At 47.4% G+C, this 20427-nt stretch overlaps 2 protein-coding genes across 5 annotated transcripts in view; one reads left to right on the forward strand and one right to left on the reverse strand.

Moving 5' to 3' along the window:
• Positions 1-2071, reverse strand: part of mccc2 (methylcrotonyl-CoA carboxylase subunit 2) — a 49310-nt gene extending 47239 nt beyond the window's left edge. For all 3 annotated transcript variants that reach the window (XR_011668960.1, XR_011668961.1, XM_071352004.1), the window contains exon 1: positions 1841-2071. Coding sequence is in view for 1 of the 3 variants with exons in the window: in XM_071352004.1 (XP_071208105.1) it covers positions 1841-1978 (138 nt within the window). In the remaining 2 variants the exon portion in view is untranslated. The remainder of the gene's footprint in view (positions 1-1840) is intronic.
• A 343-nt stretch (positions 2072-2414) lies between these two features.
• On the forward strand, positions 2415-16470 carry grsf1 (G-rich RNA sequence binding factor 1). 2 transcript variants are annotated; one of them, XM_071352006.1, is made up of 10 exons: positions 2415-2860; positions 2974-3121; positions 5427-5582; positions 10139-10273; positions 10853-10991; positions 15135-15262; positions 15486-15571; positions 15698-15833; positions 15959-16024; positions 16363-16470. In XM_071352006.1, the coding sequence occupies exons 1-9, from the start codon at positions 2642-2644 to the stop codon at positions 16012-16014; spliced, it is 1203 nt and encodes a 400-aa protein (XP_071208107.1). In that variant the 5' UTR covers positions 2415-2641; the 3' UTR covers positions 16015-16024; positions 16363-16470. The 2 variants fall into 2 exon arrangements, with proteins under 2 accessions (XP_071208107.1, XP_071208106.1); XM_071352005.1 differs by having other exon boundaries at positions 2426-2860; positions 15135-15340.
• Positions 16471-20427: the final 3957 nt, after the last annotated feature.

Raw genomic sequence — 20427 nt, forward strand, 5'->3', positions numbered from 1 at the left:
TTGATAGCGGCGCTACGAGGTGTGGGTCCAAACAGTGTGCTGATGTCTGTATCGCTTTATCAGAAACACGTGATCAATGACGTCCGAAGCTTTGTTTCGTCGAACAAACACTTGATTTGATATTGGTTTAGTTTACTTATTTACAATGACGGCCTACCCCGGCCAAACTCGGGCGACACTGGGCCTAGTTAAATAAAGGTTAAATTACATTTTTTTTTTATAAAAAGATGAGCATCATGGCAGTAACGCTAGATGGATCCTATCCACACTAAAACTTCCGGGTTTTGGATTTAGCTTTCAAAATAAAAGTCTGCGGTACAACGCTATGTATATTATTCTAAATCCATATTTTTTTGCTGCTTTGCATAATGGAGAATCTTAAAATTATGTTAATTAATATTTATAGCTACATGGGGGGAAATGTAAAGAGAATCACTACCTTATATAACATAAATAATATTATAAGGTGGAGCACATTGAGGAATGGTTGGAGCTTAAATAAATTAATGTCAAGAACATAATAAGTAAAAAACTATTCCTGTTTATTTACTGGTGATTATTGTTCAAGGAACAATTTTGAAATGTAATGTCTGACTGTATCATTGTTCTATTGCACTGTACAGGAAAAACGATAGTTTGTGTGTCCGCAGAAATGACGGCGCCACGTTGAAATGACGGCGCCACGTTGAAATGACGGCGCCACGTTGAAATGACGGCGCCACGTTGAAATGACGGCGCCACGTTGAAATGACGGTGCCACGTTGAAAGTCACTGAGCTCTTCAGTAAGGCCATTCTACTGACAATATTTGTCTATGGAGATTGCATGGCTGTGTGCTCGATTTTATACCTGTCAGCAACGGGTGTGGCTGAAATAGCCGAATCCACTCATTTGAAGGGGTGTCCACATACTTTGTTATATATAGTGTATGAACTAACTTTATGTTCAAACTCACCTGTTTTGTATTCTAGGGACTCTAGTAGTAGACTGGAACCTAGTCTTATGGACACTAATCCATTGTTTATCCATGTACAGTGCAATATTTATACCATATAGTGTCCAGGCACCCCACTTTAAGCTGTTTGACCACAGTAAAGGGCCACCCATGAAATGACACCATATATACATTCTACAGGCCCTATTGAGTCACTCCCTACATTACTTTTATTGCGTCACCTAGAATCATTTTTGCTCTATAAACCAAGATTATGTATTTTATAAACAGTGATTTGCATTGGGGTCATTTATTTGACCTTGTTTTAAACCCCAACTTGTACGCAAATGTAACTTTAAAACGAATCACTGTTCATGTTTAGACAATTTTTTCTTCTTCATATTATTTTTATTTTGAGTAAATAAATACACGTTACTGACACTTTTCTACTATTACGTGGGGACTTTTATTTTAAATATTTCCGAAATTCTATGACCCGGAAGTACTTTTTTTAAGCGTTGCTGAGGAGGAGACGATGTCTGACCAAAGGCATTTGCCCTTCTCAATGGCTTGTCAACGTTAGCAAGCTAGCTAGCCCTGGTTAATTACAGTACATGTTAGCAAGCTAGCTAGCCCTGGTTAATTACAGTACACGTTAGCAAGCTAGCTAGCCCTGGTTAATTACAGTACACGTTAGCAAGCTAGCTAACTAGCCCTGGTTAATACAGTACATGTTAGCTAGCTGGTGGTACAGGAGTTGAAACGAATTGCAAGCAACTGACAATAAGCCAGCTAATTTAGCTGGATAGCATTACTACACTTATTGAGAGAAATTCAGTTCCAAGGGCAGTCCGAGCTAGCAGCGTCTCACAATGATAACTTTGCCCATTGCCCCTCCACCACCTACCGCATACTCCGCGGACTGTGTGTCAGGCTGTGTACCGACGGCTGCGACTCTGTCACCGTGGTATAGTCGTGTTGTTGCTACTGGCAATCCTCTGCAACGAAGCAGGGTCAGCCATGGCCTGAAAGTCTGAAGAAGCATGTTTTTGACAGCTAGCTAACTAACCACCTAGTTAGCAACTCTGCAGAGATATTTGTTATTGCTCGACCCACAAGCATTGGTCAACCAAAGTATGGTAATTTACCGCCGCCTACTGGACGGGCGTGGGAAAATACACCTAAACACGGGGGAAAAATTCAATGTAACAAAACCACTAACTAATTAATTGACCAAAACAAATAACATTCAAACCTTGCCAATTTAATTTGTATGTATTCTTATTCTTCTCCCTGACATATTTCTTATTTTTTCCTGTTGTGTTTTGAGGAGGACGTACATGGACCAGGGACAGTCCCCTATTTTGACCACTAGGTTTTGTCTGAGCTCCAATAGAACATTTTGTGATTCCGCCAAACCACTAGACGGCGATAATAATATAATCCATAATCCATAACGCTCCTGGATAAATACTCCTTTTGTTGTCTATAATTCACTTTGACCTTTTTGACGAACTACTGTCCTTGGGCAACGTGAGTTTTCTTGCTGTAAAGAGGAGATTACGTATGCGCACCTTTCAATTTCTTTAAGTGTTGCAAGGCTCAATAAATAACTACGGTAAAAGTGTTCTTCCGTGGGTTTTGTACATCTGTCAAGTCGGTTCGTCATATTGAAGTCGGAGCATTGCCCAGTAACACGTTTGATAAGATGTCTGGGAACTGTAGGCCCTTGTTGTTTGCGTTAAGTCGCTCTGTGGTGGGGAGACAGGTCTCCAAGAGCTTATTGTCGCAGAGTAGTGCCGCAGGGACCATAACAGTAGCGGAGAGATGTGGCCGTCCGCGGTTCCATCACCATTGGACCGCCGCACTGAAACCCCGGTATCACAGCCTCTCCGTACTGCACTCCCAAGTCGGGCTACACTCAGAGGTTAGTGTCTGTGTGCTGCTACTCTTTGTATGAAAAGGTATCCTTCCGTCAATCCATTTTATAATGGTAGAAATATAGATTTTAATGTCGTAACTGAACGTATGGTGTATTAGTCAGGGGCCCCCTTCAAAGATGATGACTACCCACCTCTACCAGACTACAACTCTGACCCAGGACGGGAGAAGAAGGAGGTGTTTATCATCAGAGCTAAAGGACTTCCGTGGTCCTGTACCACTGACGATCTCATAGAGTTCTTCTCTGGTAAGTCCTCCGTACATCTCTGTTAAGAACATGCTGTTAAAACTCGAGGGTCCGGTTTACCAGACACACATTAAACCAGTCCTAGATTCAACTGCTATTTCAATGGAGATGTTTTTTTTAATCCAGGACAAGGCTTAATTGTATTTTTTATTTTTATTTAACTTATTTTAATCTGTGAAACCGGACAAGGAAAACTGACTGTTATCCTCTGTTTCCCCCACCGTGCTCCTGACTGTTATCCTCTGTTTCCCCACTGTGCTCCTGACTGTTATCCCCCGTTTCCCCCACTGTGCTCCTGACTGTTATCCCCCGTTTCCCCCACCCTGATCCTGACTGTTATCCCCCGTTTCCCCCACCCTGCTCCTGACTGTTATCCCCCGTTTCCCCCACCCTGCTCCTGTTATCCCCCGTTTCCCCCACCCTGATCCTGACTGTTATCCCCCGTTTCCCCCTCCGTGCTCCTGACTTATCCCCCGTTTCCCCCACCGTGCTCCTGACTGTTATCCCCCGTTTCCCCCACCCTGATCCTGAATGTTATCCCCCGTTTCCCCCTCCGTGCTCCTGACTTATCCCCCGTTTCCCCCACTGTGCTCCTGACTGTTATCCTCCGTTTCCCCCACCGTGCTCCTGTTATCCTCCATTTCCCCCACCCTGCTCCTGACTGTTATCCCCCGTTTCCCCCTCCGTGCTCCTGACTTATCCCCCGTTTCCCCCACTGTGCTCCTGACTGTTATCCTCCGTTTCCCCCACCGTGCTCCTGTTATCCTCCGTTTCCCCCACCCTGCTCCTGACTGTTATCCCCCGTTTCCCCCTCCGTGCTCCTGTTATCCTCCGTTTCCCCCACCCTGCTCCTGACTGTTATCCCCCGTTTCCCCCTCCGTGCTCCTGACTTATCCCCCGTTTCCCCCACTGTGCTCCTGACTGTTATCCCCCGTTTCCCCCACCCTGATCCTGACTTATCCCCGTTTCCCCCTCCGTGCTCCTGACTTATCCCCCGTTTCCCCCACTGTGCTCCTGACTTATCCCCCGTTTCCCCCACTGTGCTCCTGACTGTTATCCTCCGTTTCCCCCACCCTGCTCCTGACTGTTATCCCCCGTTTCCCCCTCCGTGCTCCTGACTTATCCCCCGTTTCCCCCACTGTGCTCCTGACTTATCCCCCGTTTCCCCCACTGTGCTCCTGACTGTTATCCTCCGTTTCCCCCACCGTGCTCCTGTTATCCCCCGTTTCCCCCACCCTGCTCCTGACTGTTATCCCCCGTTTCCCCCACCCTGCTCCTGACTGTTATCCCCCGTTTCCCCCACCCTGATCCTGTTATCCCCCGTTTCCTCCACCCTGCTCCTGTTATCCCCCGTTTCCCCCACCCTGCTCCTGTTATCCCCCGTTTCCCCCACCGTGCTCCTGTTATCCCCCGTTTCCCCCACCCTGCTCCTGTTATCCCCCGTTTCCCCCACCCTGCTCCTGTTATCCCCCGTTTCCCCCACCCTGCTCCTGTTATCCCCCGTTTCCCCCACCCTGCTCATGTTATCCCCCGTTTCCCCCACCCTGCTCCTGTTATCCCCCGTTTCCCCCACCCTGATCCTGTTATCCCCGTTTCCCCGACCCTGCTCCTGTTATCCCCCGTTTCCCCGACCCTGCTCCTGTTATCCCCCGTTTCCCCCACCCTGCTCCTGTTATCCCCCGTTTCCCCCACCGTGCTCCTGTTATCCCCCGTTTCCCCCACCCTGCTCCTGTTATCCCCCGTTTCCGCCACCCTGCTCTTGTTATCCCCCGTTTCCCCCACCGTGCTCCTGTTATCCCCCGTTTCCGCCACCCTGCTCTTGTTATCCCCCGTTTCCCCCACCGTGCTCCTGTTATCCCCCGTTTCCCCCACCGTGCTCCTGTTATCCCCCGTTTCCCCCACCCTGCTCCTGTTATCCCCCGTTTCCCCCACCCTGCTCCTGTTATCCCCCGTTTCCCCCACCCTGCTCCTGTTATCCCCCGTTTCCCCCACCCTGCTCCTGTTATCCCCCGTTTCCCCCACGTGCTCCTGTTATCCCCCGTTTCCCCCACCCTGCTCCTGTTATCCCCCGTTTCCCACACCCTGCTCCTGTTATCCCCGTTTCCCACACCCTGCTCCTGTTATCCCCCGTTTCCCACACCCTGCTCCTGTTATCCCCCGTTTCCCACACCCTGCTCCTGTTATCCCCCGTTTCCCACACCCTGCTCCTGTTATCCCCCGTTTCCCCCACCCTGCTCCTGTTATCCCCTGTTAGAAACACTTAGATGGTTTAATAGGTAGGTTTACTCTACTCCTCACTGTCCAGAGTGCCGTGTGCGTGACGGTGTGAAGGGGATCCACCTGACGGTGAACCGGGACGGGAAGCCCAACGGCCAGGCCTTTATAGAGCTGGAGCATGAAGAGGACGTCAGCAAGGCCCTGGAGAAACACAGACAGTACATGGGACCGCGCTATATAGAAGGTACTACAGGCAGTACATGGGACCGCGCTATATAGAAGGTACTACAGGCAGTACATGGGACCGCGCTATATAGAAGGTACTACAGGCAGTACATGGGACCGCGCTATATAGAAGGTACTACAGGCAGTACATGGGACCACGCTATATAGAAGGTACTACAGACAGGCAGTACCTGGGACCAGGCTATATAGAAGGTACTACAGACAGTACATGGGACCGCGCTATATAGAAGGTACTACAGGCAGTACATGGGACCGCGCTATATAGAAGGTACTACAGACAGGCAGTACATGGGACCGCGCTATATAGAAGGTACTACAGGCAGTACCTGGGACCAGGCTATATAGAAGGTACTACAGACAGACAGTACCTGGGACCACGCTATATAGAAGGTACTACAGGCAGTACATGGGACCGCGCTATATAGAAGGTACTACAGACAGACAGTACATGGGACCAGGCTATATAGAAGGTACTACAGATAGTACATGGGACTGCGCTATATAGAAGGTACTACAGACAGTACCTGGGACCAGGCTATATAGAAGGTACTACAGACAGTACCTGGGACCAGGCTATATAGAAGGTACTACAGACAGACAGTACCTGGGACCGCGCTATATAGAAGGTACTACAGACAGTACCTGGGACCGCGCTATATAGAAGGTACTACAGACAGTACCTGGGACCGCGCTATATAGAAGGTACTACAGACAGTACCTGGGACCGCGCTATATAGAAGGTACTACAGACAGACAGTACCTGGGACGCGCTATATAGAAGGTACTACAGGCAGACAGTACCTGGGACCGCGCTATATAGAAGGTACTACAGACAGACAGTACCTGGGACCAGGCTATATAGAAGGTACTACAGACAGACAGTACCTGGGACCGCGCTATATAGAAGGTACTACAGACAGTACCTGGGACCAGGCTATATAGTAGGTACTACAGACAGACAGTACCTGGGACCAGGCTATATAGAAGGTACTACAGACAGACAGTACATGGGACCGCGCTATATAGAAGGTACTACAGACAGACAGTACCTGGGACCAGGCTATATAGAAGGTACTACAGACAGTACCTGGGACCAGGCTATATAGAAGGTACTACAGACAGACAGTACCTGGGACCAGGCTATATAGAAGGTACTACAGACAGACAGTACCTGGGACCAGGCTATATAGAAGGTACTACAGACAGTACCTGGGACCAGGCTATATAGAAGGTACTACAGACAGACAGTACATGGGACCGCGCTATATAGAAGGTACTACAGACAGACAGTACATGGGACCAGGCTATATAGAAGGTACTACAGATAGTACCTGGGACCAGGCTATATAGTAGGTACTACAGACAGACAGTACCTGGGACCGCGCTATATAGAAGGTACTACAGACAGTACCTGGGACCGCGCTATATAGAAGGTACTACAGACAGTACCTGGGACCGCGCTATATAGAAGGTACTACAGACAGTACCTGGGACCGCGCTATATAGAAGGTACTACAGACAGACAGTACCTGGGACCGCGCTATATAGAAGGTACTACAGGCAGACAGTACCTGGGACCGCGCTATATAGAAGGTACTACAGACAGACAGTACCTGGGACCAGGCTATATAGAAGGTACTACAGACAGACAGTACCTGGGACCGCGCTATATAGAAGGTACTACAGACAGTACCTGGGACCAGGCTATATAGTAGGTACTACAGACAGACAGTACCTGGGACCAGGCTATATAGAAGGTACTACAGACAGACAGTACATGGGACCGCGCTATATAGAAGGTACTACAGACAGACAGTACCTGGGACCAGGCTATATAGAAGGTACTACAGACAGTACCTGGGACCAGGCTATATAGAAGGTACTACAGACAGACAGTACCTGGGACCAGGCTATATAGAAGGTACTACAGACAGACAGTACCTGGGACCAGGCTATATAGAAGGTACTACAGACAGTACCTGGGACCAGGCTATATAGAAGGTACTACAGACAGACAGTACATGGGACCGCGCTATATAGAAGGTACTACAGACAGACAGTACATGGGACCAGGCTATATAGAAGGTACTACAGATAGTACCTGGGACCAGGCTATATAGTAGGTACTACAGACAGACAGTACCTGGGACCGCGCTATATAGAAGGTACTACAGATAGTACCTGGGACCAGGCTATATAGAAGGTACTACAGACAGACAGTACCTGGGACCAGGCTATATAGAAGGTACTACAGACAGTACCTGGGACCAGGCTATATAGTAGGTACTACAGACAGACAGTACCTGGGACCAGGCTATATAGAAGGTACTACAGACAGTACCTGGGACCAGGCTATATAGAAGGTACTACAGACAGACAGTACATGGGACCAGGCTATATAGAAGGTACTACAGACAGACAGTACATGGGACCAGGCTATATAGAAGGTACTACAGACAGACAGTACCTGGGACCAGGCTATATAGAAGGTACTACAGACAGACAGTACCTGGGACCAGGCTATATAGAAGGTACTACAGACAGACAGTACCTGGGACCAGGCTATATAGAAGGTACTACAGACAGTACCTGGGACCAGGCTATATAGAAGGTACTACAGACAGACAGTACATGGGACCGCGCTATATAGAAGGTACTACAGACAGACAGTACCTGGGACCGCGCTATATAGAAGGTACTATAGACAGACAGTACCTGGGACCACGCTATATAGAAGGTACTACAGGCAGTACATGGGACCGCGCTATATAGAAGGTACTACAGACAGACAGTACATGGGACCAGGCTATATAGAAGGTACTACAGATAGTACCTGGGACCAGGCTATATAGTAGGTACTACAGACAGACAGTACCTGGGACCGCGCTATATAGAAGGTACTACAGATAGTACCTGGGACCAGGCTATATAGAAGGTACTACAGACAGACAGTACCTGGGACCAGGCTATATAGAAGGTACTACAGACAGTACCTGGGACCAGGCTATATAGAAGGTACTACAGACAGTACCTGGGACCAGGCTATATAGTAGGTACTACAGACAGACAGTACCTGGGACCAGGCTATATAGAAGGTACTACAGACAGTACCTGGGACCGCGCTATATAGAAGGTACTACAGACAGACAGTACCTGGGACCAGGCTATATAGAAGGTACTACAGACAGACAGTACATGGGACCAGGCTATATAGAAGGTACTACAGATAGTACCTGGGACCAGGCTATATAGTAGGTACTACAGACAGACAGTACCTGGGACCAGGCTATATAGAAGGTACTACAGACAGTACCTGGGACCAGGCTATATAGAAGGTACTACAGACAGACAGTACCTGGGACCAGGCTATATAGAAGGTACTACAGACAGTACATGGGACCGCGCTATATAGAAGGTACTACAGACAGTACCTGGGACCAGGCTATATAGTAGGTACTACAGACAGACAGTACCTGGGACCAGGCTATATAGAAGGTACTACAGACAGACAGTACCTGGGACCAGGCTATATAGAAGGTACTACAGACAGACAGTACCTGGGACCAGGCTATATAGTAGGTACTACAGACAGACAGTACCTGGGACCAGGCTATATAGAAGGTACTACAGACAGACAGTACCTGGGACCAGGCTATATAGTAGGTACTACAGACAGACAGTACCTGGGACCACGCTATATAGAAGGTACTACAGACAGACAGTACCTGGGACCAGGCTATATAGAAGGTACTACAGACAGACAGTACCTGGGACCAGGCTATATAGAAGGTACTACAGACAGTACCTGGGACCAGGCTATATAGAAGGGCTGTATAGAACATAGATGACCCCCTTCCCCCAACACCTGCCCTTGATCAAGGCTCTTAACACACCCTTAAACTGCTCCAACTCTCCACTCTGTGTCCCTCTCTTCTCCAACTCTCCACTCTGTGTCCCTCTCTTCTCCAACTCTCCACTCTGTCCCTCTCTTCTCCAACTCTCTACTCTGTCCCTCTCTTCTCCAACTCTCTACTCTGTCCCTCTCTGCTCCAACTCTCCACTCTGTCCCTCTCTTCTCCATCTCTCCACTCTTTCCCTCTTCTCCAACTCTCCACTCTGTCCCTCTCTGCTCCAACTCTCCACTCTGTGTCCCTCTCTTCTCCATCTCTCCACTCTGTCCCTCTCTTCTCCAACTCTCCACTCTGTCCCTCTCTGCTCCAACTCTCCACTCTGTGTCCCTCTCTTCTCCATCTCTCCACTCTGTCCCTCTTCTCCAACTCTCCACACTGTGTCCCTCTCTTCTCCAACTCTCCACTCTGTCCCTCTCTGCTCCAACTCTCCACACTGTGTCCCTCTCTTCTCCAACTCTCCACTCTGTCACTCTCTTCTCCATCTCTCCACTCTGTCCCTCTCTTCTCCATCTCTCCACTCTGTCCCTCTTCTCCAACTCTCCACACTGTGTCTATATCTGCCCCAACCTCTTGTGTATGTACATTTCTGGACATTGGACAATAAAGTAATATTTTTCTTCTCCTCAACAACCTCCTCCTCCAGTGTTTGAGGTGAACAACAGCGATGCGGAGGCCATCTTGAAGAAGTCAGTTCAGCTCCCAGCCAGAGACGGCGTGGTGCGGATCAGAGGGCTCCCCTACAGCTGCACCGAGACTGACGTCATGCTCTTCTTCTCTGGTAGGACCCTGAACAGGCCCCGTTTACAACCCTCTGCCTGAACAGGCCCCGTTTACAACCCTCTGCCTGAACAGGCCCCGTTTACAACCCTCTGCCTCATCAGGCCCCGTTTACAACCCTCTGCCTCATCAGGCCCCGTTTACAACCCTCTGCCTCATCAGGCCCCGTTTACAACCCTCTGCCTCATCAGGCCCCGTTTACAACCCTCTGCCTCATCAGGCCCCGTTTACAACCCTCTGCCTGAATAGATTTAGTTTGATAACAGAACAGACAGGTGGTTGTTGTGTCGTGTCCCTCCTCGTTGGGTTTCATACCGTAAGGGCTGTAGCCAACTCTTCTTGTAGGACATGTCAATCATAAGATTGGCTTCAGCACATCAAATGTTATTGGTCACATACACGTGTTTAGCAGATGATGTCGCGGGTGTAGCAAAATGCTTGTGTTCCTAGCTCTAACAGTGCAGTAATATCTAACAATGCACAGGAATACACACAGGTAAAGTAACAGAATAGAACGAATACTGTATGGAACCAGGCTATTGTGTTCTCAGCCAAGTCATAAAGCTGCTGGTCCTTTCAGGTCTGGACGTGGCGGAGGACGGGGTGACTCTGGTAACAGACCACCGAGGAAGGAACTCAGGGGAGGCCTATGTCCAGTTCCTGACCCAGGAGCAAGCTGACGAGGCCCTGACCCGAGACAGAGAGGTCATCGGGAACAGGTAGGAACACTCATCACTTCAATCCCCCCCCCCCCTCCCCCGGGAGTTGATTTCTGCTGAAACATCAAATCTCCATCGACATCTCTTCGTTTCATCTACAGGGTGTGAAACACCTGCTCCTCCAACGTCTCATATGGACTCGCTCCCTCCTTTGGTTTTTGGGATCCCGAGTGGCGCAGCGGGTCTAAGGCATCTGCATCTCAGTGCTAGAGGCGTCACTACAGTCCCTGGTTCGAATTCGGACTGTGTCACATCCGGCCGTGATTGGGAGTCCCATAGGGCGGTGCACAATTGGCGCAGCGTCTTTAGGCTTTGGCCGTCATTGTAAATAAGAATTTGTTCTTAACTGGCTTGCCTAGTTAAATAAAGGTTAAATAAATACATAATAATACAGAGAAAATAGTTGCTGCTTTAACAGCCTCCACTCTTCTGGGAAGGCTTTCCACTAGATGATGGAACATTGCTGCTGTAACAGCCTCCACTCTTCTGGGAAGGCTTTCCACTAGATGATGGAACATTGCTGCTATAACAGTCTCCACTCTTCTGGGAAGGCTTTCCACTAGATGTTGGAACATTGCTGCTGTAACAGCCTCCACTCTTCTGGGAAGGCTTTCCACTAGATGTTGGAACATTGCTGCTATAACAGCCTCCACTCTTCAGGGAAGGCTTTCCACTAGATGTTGGAACATTGCTGATATAAACAGCCTCCACTCTTCTGGGAAGGCTTTCCACTAGATGATGGAACATTGCTGCTATAACAGCCTCCACTCTTCTGGGAAGGCTTTCCACTAGATGTTGGAACATTGCTGCTATAACAGCCTCCACTCTTCTGGGAAGGCTTTCCACTAGATGTTGGAACATTGCTGCTATAACAGCCTCCACTCTTCTGGGAAGGCTTTCCACTAGATGTTGGAACATTGCTGCTATAACAGCCTCCACTCTTCTGGGAAGGCTTTCCACTAGATGATGGAACATTGCTGCTATAAACAGCCTCCACTCTTCTGGGAAGGCTTTCCACTAGATGTTGGAACATTGCTGCTGTAACAGCCTCCACTATTCTGGGAAGGCTTTCCGCTAGATGTTGGAACATTGCTGCTATAACAGCCTCCACTCTTCTGGGAATGCTTTCCACTAGATGTTGGAACATTGCTGCTATAATAGCCTCCACTCTTCTGGGAAGGCTTTCCACTAGATGTTGGAACATTGCTGCTATAACAGCCTCCACTCTTCAGGGAAGGCTTTCCACTAGGTGTTGGAACATTGCTGCTATAACAGCCTCCACTCTTCTGGGAAGGCTTTCCACTAGATGTTGGAACATTGCTGCTATAACAGCCTCCACTCTTCTGGGAAGGCTTTCCACTAGATGTTGGAACATTGCTGCTATAACAGCCTCCACTCTTCTGGGAAGGCTTTCCACTAGATGTTGGAACATTGCTGCTATAACAGCCTCCACTCTTCTGGGAAGGCTTTCCACTAGATGTTGGAACATTGCTGATATAAACAGCCTCCACTCTTCTGGGAAGGCTTTCCCCTAGATGTTGGAACATTGCTGCTATAACAGCCTCCACTCTTCTGGGAAGGCTTTCCACTAGATGGTGGAACATTGCTGCTGTAACAGCCTCCACTCTTCTGGGAAGGCTTTCCACTAGATGTTGGAACATTGCTGCTATAACAGCCTCCACTCTTCTGGGAAGGCTTTCCACTAGGTGTTGGAACATTGCTGCCATAACAGCCTCCACTCTTCTGGGAAGGCTTTCCACTAGATGATGGAACATTGCTGCTATAACAGCCTCCACTCTTCTGGGAAGGCTTTCCACTAGATGTTGGAACATTGCTGCTATAACAGCCTCCACTCTTCTGGGAAGGCTTTCCACTAGATGTTGGAACATTGCTGCTATAACAGCCTCCACTCTTCTGGGAAGGCTTTCCACTAGATGTTGGAACATTGCTGCTATAACAGCCTCCACTCTTCTGGGAAGGCTTTCCACTAGATGTTGGAACATTGCTGATATAAACAGCCTCCACTCTTCTGGGAAGGCTTTCCCCTAGATGTTGGAACATTGCTGCTATAACAGCCTCCACTCTTCTGGGAAGGCTTTCCACTAGATGATGGAACATTGCTGCTGTAACAGCCTCCACTCTTCTGGGAAGGCTTTCCACTAGATGTTGGAACATTGCTGCTATAACAGCCTCCACTCTTCTGGGAAGGCTTTCCACTAGGTGTTGGAACATTGCTGCCATAACAGCCTCCACTCTTCTGGGAAGGCTTTCCACTAGATGATGGAACATTGCTGCTATAACAGCCTCCACTCTTCTGGGAAGGCTTTCCACTAGATGTTGGAACATTGCTGCTATAACAGCCTCCACTCTTCTGGGAAGGCTTTCCACTAGATGTTGGAACATTGCTGCTATAACAGCCTCCACTCTTCTGGGAAGGCTTTCCACTAGATGTTGAAACATTGCTGCAGGGACTTGCTTCTATTCAGCCACAACAGCATTAGTGAGGTCGGGCACTGATGTTGGGCGATTAGGCCTGGCTCGCAGTCGGCGTTCTAGTTCATCCCAAAGGTGTTCGATGGGGTTGAGGTCAGGGCTTTGTGCAGGCCAGTCAAGTTCTTTCACACCGATCTCGACAAACCATTTCTGTATGGACCTCGCTTTGTGCATGGGGGCATTGTCATGCTGAAACAGGAAAGGGCCTTCCCCAAACTGTTGCCACAAAGTTTTAAGCACAGAATCATCTATAAAGTAATTGTAATCTGTAGGGTTAAGATTTCCCTTCACTGGAACTAAGGGGCCTAGCCCGAACCATGAAAAACAGCCCGGACCATTATTCCTCCTCCACCAAACTTTACAGTTGGCACTATGCATTGGGGCTGGTAGCGTTCTCCTGGCATCCGCTAAACCCAGATCTGTCTGTCGGACTGCCAGATGGTGAAGTGTGATTCATCGTTCCAGAGAACACGTTTCCACTGCTCCAGAGTCCAATGGCGGCGAGCTTTACACCACTCCAGCCGACACTTGGCATTGCGCATGGTGTTCTTAGGCTTGTGTGAGGCTGCTCGGCCATGGAAAACCCTTTCATGAAGCTCCCGACGAACAGTTATTGTGCTGCTTCCAGAGGCAGTTAAGAACTCGGTAGTGAGTTGCAACCGAGGACAGACGATTTCTTGAGATGCTGCTTCAATATGTCTACTCTGCGTTATGTACTGTCACTAGACTCAGAGCTGACTGTCTGCTTTATGTACTGTCACTAGACTCAGAGCTGACTGTCTACTCTACTTTATGTGCTGTCACTAGACTCAGAGCTGACTGTCTGCTTTATGTGCTGTCACTAGACTCAGAGCTGACTGTCTGCTTTATGTGCTGTCACTAGACTCAGAGCTGACTGTCTACTCTACTTTATGTGCTGTCACTAGACTCAGAGCTGACTGTCTACTCTACTTTGTGCTGTCACTAGACTCAGAGCTGACTGTCTGCTTTATGTACTGTCACTAGACTCAGAGCTGACTGTCTGCTTTATGTACTGTCACTAGACTCAGAGCTGACTGTCTACTCTACTTTATGTGCTGTCACTAGACTCAGAGCTGACTGTCTACTCTACTTTGTGCTGTCACTAGACTCAGAGCTGACTGTCTGCTTTATGTGCTGTCACTAGACTCAGAGCTGACTGTCTGCTTTATGTGCTGTCACTAGACTCAGAGCTGACTGTCTGCTTTATGTACTGTCACTAGACTCAGAGCTGACTGTCTACTCTGCTTTATGTACTGTCACTAGACTCAGAGCTGACTGTCTGCTTTATGTGCTGTCACTAGACTCAGAGCTGACTGTCTGCTTTATGTGCTGTCACTAGACTCAGAGCTGACTGTCTGCTTTATGTACTGTCACTAGACTCAGAGCTGACTGTCTACTTTATGTGCTGTCACTAGACTCAGAGCTGACTGTCTACTTTATGTGCTGTCACTAGACTCAGAGCTGACTGTCTGCTTTATGTGCTGTCACTAGACTCAGAGCTGACTGTCTGCTTTATGTGCTGTCACTAGACTCAGAGCTGACTGTCTGCTCTACTTTATGTATATTCCGACCTTGACCTTTACCCATGATCATGTCTTGACCGTGTCCTGATCGTGTGACTGTCACCAGGTACATCGAGGTGTTCCCCAGTAGGAGGAGTGAGATCGGAGGTCGGAAGAAGACGGAGTCTTTTGAAGAGGGCAGAAACTCCAGACAGAGTCAACCACACAGACCTGCAGCACAGCCCCCCAGACATGGTGAGACAGACAGACCTGCAGCACAGCCCCCCAGACATGGTGAGACAGACAGACCTGCAGCACAGCCCCCCAGACATGGTGAGACAGACAGACAGACAGACAGACAGACAGTTTTCTTAAAATGTGTAGTGTCATGTCCTTTAGCATTGATTGGATTTCTGTGATGAAAATGAACGGAGGGTCGATGTCTAGGTGGATGTTCCATGGTTGTGGTTTGTTTCAGGGTCTCATCCAGTATCTTCTCTGCCCCAACACTTTGTTCACATGAGAGGACTGCCCTTCCAAGCCACAGGAGATGACATCGTCCAGGTATTGTTTGTGTGGTTTCCACCACCGTCTCAGAGCGAGACCGTGCCGACTAGCGTCAGAGAAGATTGAACAAACGATGACTTTCTGTAACACTCGAGAGTCAGACGTTTGATATTGCTCTGTCAGTTCTTCTGTCCTCTAGCGCTGTCGAGGATACTGGTGGAGTTCGGTCCGGACGGGAGGGCCAGCGGAGAGGCTGATGTTTACTTCACATCACACCAAGACGCCGTCTCAGCCATGACCCGGGACAAGGCACACATGCGTACGTCTGTGGACAGTATCAGTCAAAAGTTTAGATACACCTACTCATTCCAGGGTTTTTCTTTATTTATACTATTTTCTACACGTGGTCATCCTACCCTGAACTGGTTTTCTGTTTCTGTGCAGAAGAGAGATACATTGAGCTGTTCCTGAATTCAACATCATCTGACGAGGGGGAATGAAGTTTGCCAGGTTGGTCTGAATTAAACCTTTAAAATATTATTCATCATGTATGCATAGTCACTTTAACCATATCTACATACTACCTCAATCAGCCTGACTAACCGGTGTCTGTATATAGCCTCGCTACTTTATATATTCTCTCTACTGTATATAGCCTGTCTTTTTACTGTTTTATTTCTTTACTTACCTATTGTTCACCTAATACATTTTTTGCACTATTGGTTAGTTAAGTAAGCATTTCACTGTAAGGTCTACACCTGTTGTGTTTGGCGCACGTGACAAACTTTGATTTGATAATATTGGCTTACTGATTTTAGGCTCTGAGTCTGTTGTGATTCTGTCTGCAGGGGTTCTTAGCGGAGATGACCTGTGTATCAGAGGTGGAAATCCCCATCGACTGGATGTGGCACCATTTGTAAAGGTGTAGAATATAATAATAAACTACGTTAATCCAATCTGACTCCCATTTATTATGTGAATAAATACAACAGTCCCTGTACGTCTCTGGAGGACTCGCGTCACGGTAGAGCCTCCATCACCTCTGACTATAACAGCTTAACTTGCACCGTTATGCAGTTATTAAGAGATACAGCCAATCCGTGTTCCAGCATTAGAGGCAAGCAGATCAGAGACATCCAGGTTGGAACCCAAGGATGTGTAGTGTGTATATATATATATAACTACTGAATTATAAAACATATAGTCCTAAAAGGACACTGTAAAATGCATTTACTCAATTAGTCACAAAATAATTAATTCAAGCAGTTAGTGTACATGACAGTCTACCACCAATAGGCTGACTTAACGTGGTCACACACACGTCTTCAGAATCATCTCTTGAGGGAAAAAAACGATTGTGTGATACACAGGAGCCTTGGTAGAAAGTTCAGTTCTCAAAAGTATGAATTCACTGTCCTTTTAACCACATTCAAGCAGAAACTCACCCCCAACCTGAATGAACATTGCTTTACTCTTTGCAAGTAAAAACAAAAAGACAGGAAACCACCCAGATTCTAATGAACTATTTAAATGATCGGCGCGCATTTGTGTTGCTCTTTGAACAATCTGCCATCAGACGGACAGAATCAGTTTCCCTGTAACAATACACTCAGTTTCCCTGTAACAATACACCCAGTTTCCCTGTAACAATACACCCAGTTTCCCTGTAACAATACACCCAGTTTCCCTGTAACAATACACCCAGTTTCCCTGTAACAATACACCCAGTTTCCCTGTAACAATGCACCCAGTTTCCCTGTAACAATACACTCAGTTTCCCTGTGACAATACACCCAGTTTCCCTGTGACAATACACTCAGTTTCCCTGTGACAATACACTCAGTTTCCCTGTGACAATACACTCAGTTTCCCTGTGACAATACACCCAGTTTCCCTGTGACAATACACTCAGTTATCCCTGTAACAATGCACCCAGTTTCCCTGTAACAATACACCCAGTTTCCCTGTGACAATACACTCAGTTTCCCTGTGACAATACACCCAGTTTCCCTGTGACAATACACTCAGTTTCCCTGTGACAATACACTCAGTTTCCCTGTGACAATACACCCAGTTTCCCTGTGACAATACACCCAGTTTCCCTGTAACAATACACTCAGTTTCCCTGTGACAATACACTCAGTTTCCCTGTGACAATACACTCAGTTTCCCTGTAACAATACACCCGTAGCCCTTTCACGGACTCTTGAACCAATCCACACGTGACAATGTCATTCACACAGTAACATTAATTTAGTCGATTCAAGTTTCAGCGGTATTCGCACGCCTCCCAGCGCCAGTGACCCCAGGACTTCCTTGGGAACATGCCTTCCCGAGAGATTCCCTCAGATAAGGTGTGTTTGACCCGTGATGGCCAGCCATCCAAACAAGGTAGTAAATAGTGAGTCGTCACACTGCTCCCAGCCAGTATCACCTCTGACTATAACAGCTTAACTTGCACCGTTATGCAGTTATTAAGAGATACAGCCAATCCGTGTTCCAGCATTAGAGGCAAGCAGATCAGAGACATCCAGGTTGGAACCCAAGGATGTGTAGTGTGTATATATATATATAACTACTGAATTATAAAACATATAGTCCTAAAAGGACACTGTAAAATGCATTTACTCAATTAGTCACAAAATAATTAATTCAAGCAGTTAGTGTACATGACAGTCTACCACCAATAGGCTGACTTAACGTGGTCACACACACGTCTTCAGAATCATCTCTTGAGGGAAAAAAACGATTGTGTGATACACAGGAGCCTTGGTAGAAAGTTCAGTTCTCAAAAGTATGAATTCACTGTCCTTTTAACCACATTCAAGCAGAAACTCACCCCCAACCTGAATGAACATTGCTTTGCTCTTTGCAAGTAAAAACAAAAAGACAGGAAACCACCCAGATTCTAATGAACTATTTAAATGATCGGCGCGCATTTGTGTTGCTCTTTGAACAATCTGCCATCAGACGGACAGAATCAGTTTCCCTGTAACAATACACTCAGTTTCCCTGTAACAATACACCCAGTTTCCCTGTAACAATACACCCAGTTTCCCTGTAACAATACACCCAGTTTCCCTGTAACAATACACCCAGTTTCCCTGTAACAATACACCCAGTTTCCCTGTAACAATGCACCCAGTTTCCCTGTAACAATACACTCAGTTTCCCTGTGACAATACACCCAGTTTCCCTGTGACAATACACTCAGTTTCCCTGTGACAATACACTCAGTTTCCCTGTGACAATACACTCAGTTTCCCTGTGACAATACACCCAGTTTCCCTGTGACAATACACTCAGTTATCCCTGTAACAATGCACCCAGTTTCCCTGTAACAATACACCCAGTTTCCCTGTGACAATACACTCAGTTTCCCTGTGACAATACACCCAGTTTCCCTGTGACAATACACTCAGTTTCCCTGTGACAATACACCCAGTTTCCCTGTGACAATACACCCAGTTTCCCTGTAACAATACACTCAGTTTCCCTGTGACAATACACTCAGTTTCCCTGTGACAATACACTCAGTTTCCCTGTGACAATACACTCAGTTTCCCTGTAACAATACACCCGTAGCCCTTTCACGGACTCTTGAACCAATCCACACGTGACAATGTCATTCACACAGTAACATTAATTTAGTCGATTCAAGTTTCAGCGGTATTCGCACGCCTCCCAGCGCCAGTGACCCCAGGACTTCCTTGGGAACATGCCTTCCCGAGAGATTCCCTCAGATAAGGTGTGTTTGACCCGTGATGGCCAGCCATCCAAACAAGGTAGTAAATAGTGAGTCGTCACACTGCTCCCAGCCAGTATCACCTCTCATTCTTCCACTTCATCAGAATGACTCGGTCTGGATTTAACGTCTGCTCTCTGGCTGAACGGCACAATAAAGACGTGACTGTGTCTTTCCGTCCAACAGGAAGCTCGGCCAATGAGGCGTGAGGTTATGGAAGAGCATTCATATGACATTTAGCAGAGTCACTACAGTAGTGAGTCATTTAACAGACTCTCTGATCCAGAGTCACTACAGTAGTGAGTCATTTAACAGACTCTGATCCAGAGTCACTCTAGTAGGGAGTCATTTAGCAGACTCTGATCCAGAGCCACTACAGTAGTGAGTCATTTAGCAGACTCTGATCCAGAGCCACTACAGTAGGGAGTCATTTAGCAGACTCTCTTATCCAGAGCCACTACAGTAGTGAGTCATTTAACAGACTCTCTGATCCAGAGTCACTACAGTAGTGAGTCATTTAACAGACTCTGATCCAGAGTCACTCTAGTAGGGAGTGTAGGAGTAAATGAGATGTATAGGACAGCACATAGATGTATAAAATGGCTGAACATTAAAAATAGATCACAGTAATGAAAGGGAGACACATGGTCTGCTGACCTGACACTAATGAAAGGGAGAGAACACATGGTCTGCTGACCTGACACTAATGATAAAGAGATTCATAGTCAGCTGCTTCTAAACAGAGGTTTATAGGACAGAATCTGCTGATTCCAATAAAGGCAAACAAAACAAAGAGTACATTGACACATTATGCTGACACACTAAAGATAGAGGGATCCATAGTCAGCTGCTTCTAAAAAGAAGGCCTATAAGGCAGAATCTGCTGATTCCAATGGGGGCAAAGTGCATTGACACATTGATGAAAGGAAGAGACACAGAATCTGCTGACACACTAGGATGGAGGGTCCGGCCACCATTGTAGTCTAGCTGAGAGCAGATGTGGGCGTTATTGGGCGTGAACAAGCGGGAAGCTTGAACTAGAGGATAGTGGTGGCGAATGACTTGAGAAGGGAGACTTCATTTGCATAAGGGATGGACATTGTGCTATGTGTGTATAAATATAGGAGCTAAGGCTCTGGTGGTGGGTGTGTTCCGCGGGGTGTGTTCC

This window comes from Salvelinus alpinus, chromosome 19 (assembly GCF_045679555.1).
Source record: "Salvelinus alpinus chromosome 19, SLU_Salpinus.1, whole genome shotgun sequence".
NCBI lineage: Eukaryota > Metazoa > Chordata > Actinopteri > Salmoniformes > Salmonidae > Salvelinus > Salvelinus alpinus.

What these genes read in the sequence shown, in the direction of transcription:
- grsf1 (XM_071352005.1), top strand. Translation starts at nt 2,642, where the DNA reads ATGTCTGGGAACTGTAGGCCCTTGTTGTTTGCGTTAAGTCGCTCTGTG. An exon ending in GGGACCGCGCTATATAGAAG is followed by an intron (nt 5,583 to 10,138) that starts GTACTACAGGCA and finishes CTCCTCCTCCAG; the next exon opens with TGTTTGAGGTGAACAACAGC. An exon ending in AGAGAGGTCATCGGGAACAG is followed by an intron (nt 10,992 to 15,134) that starts GTAGGAACACTC and finishes GACTGTCACCAG; the next exon opens with GTACATCGAGGTGTTCCCCA.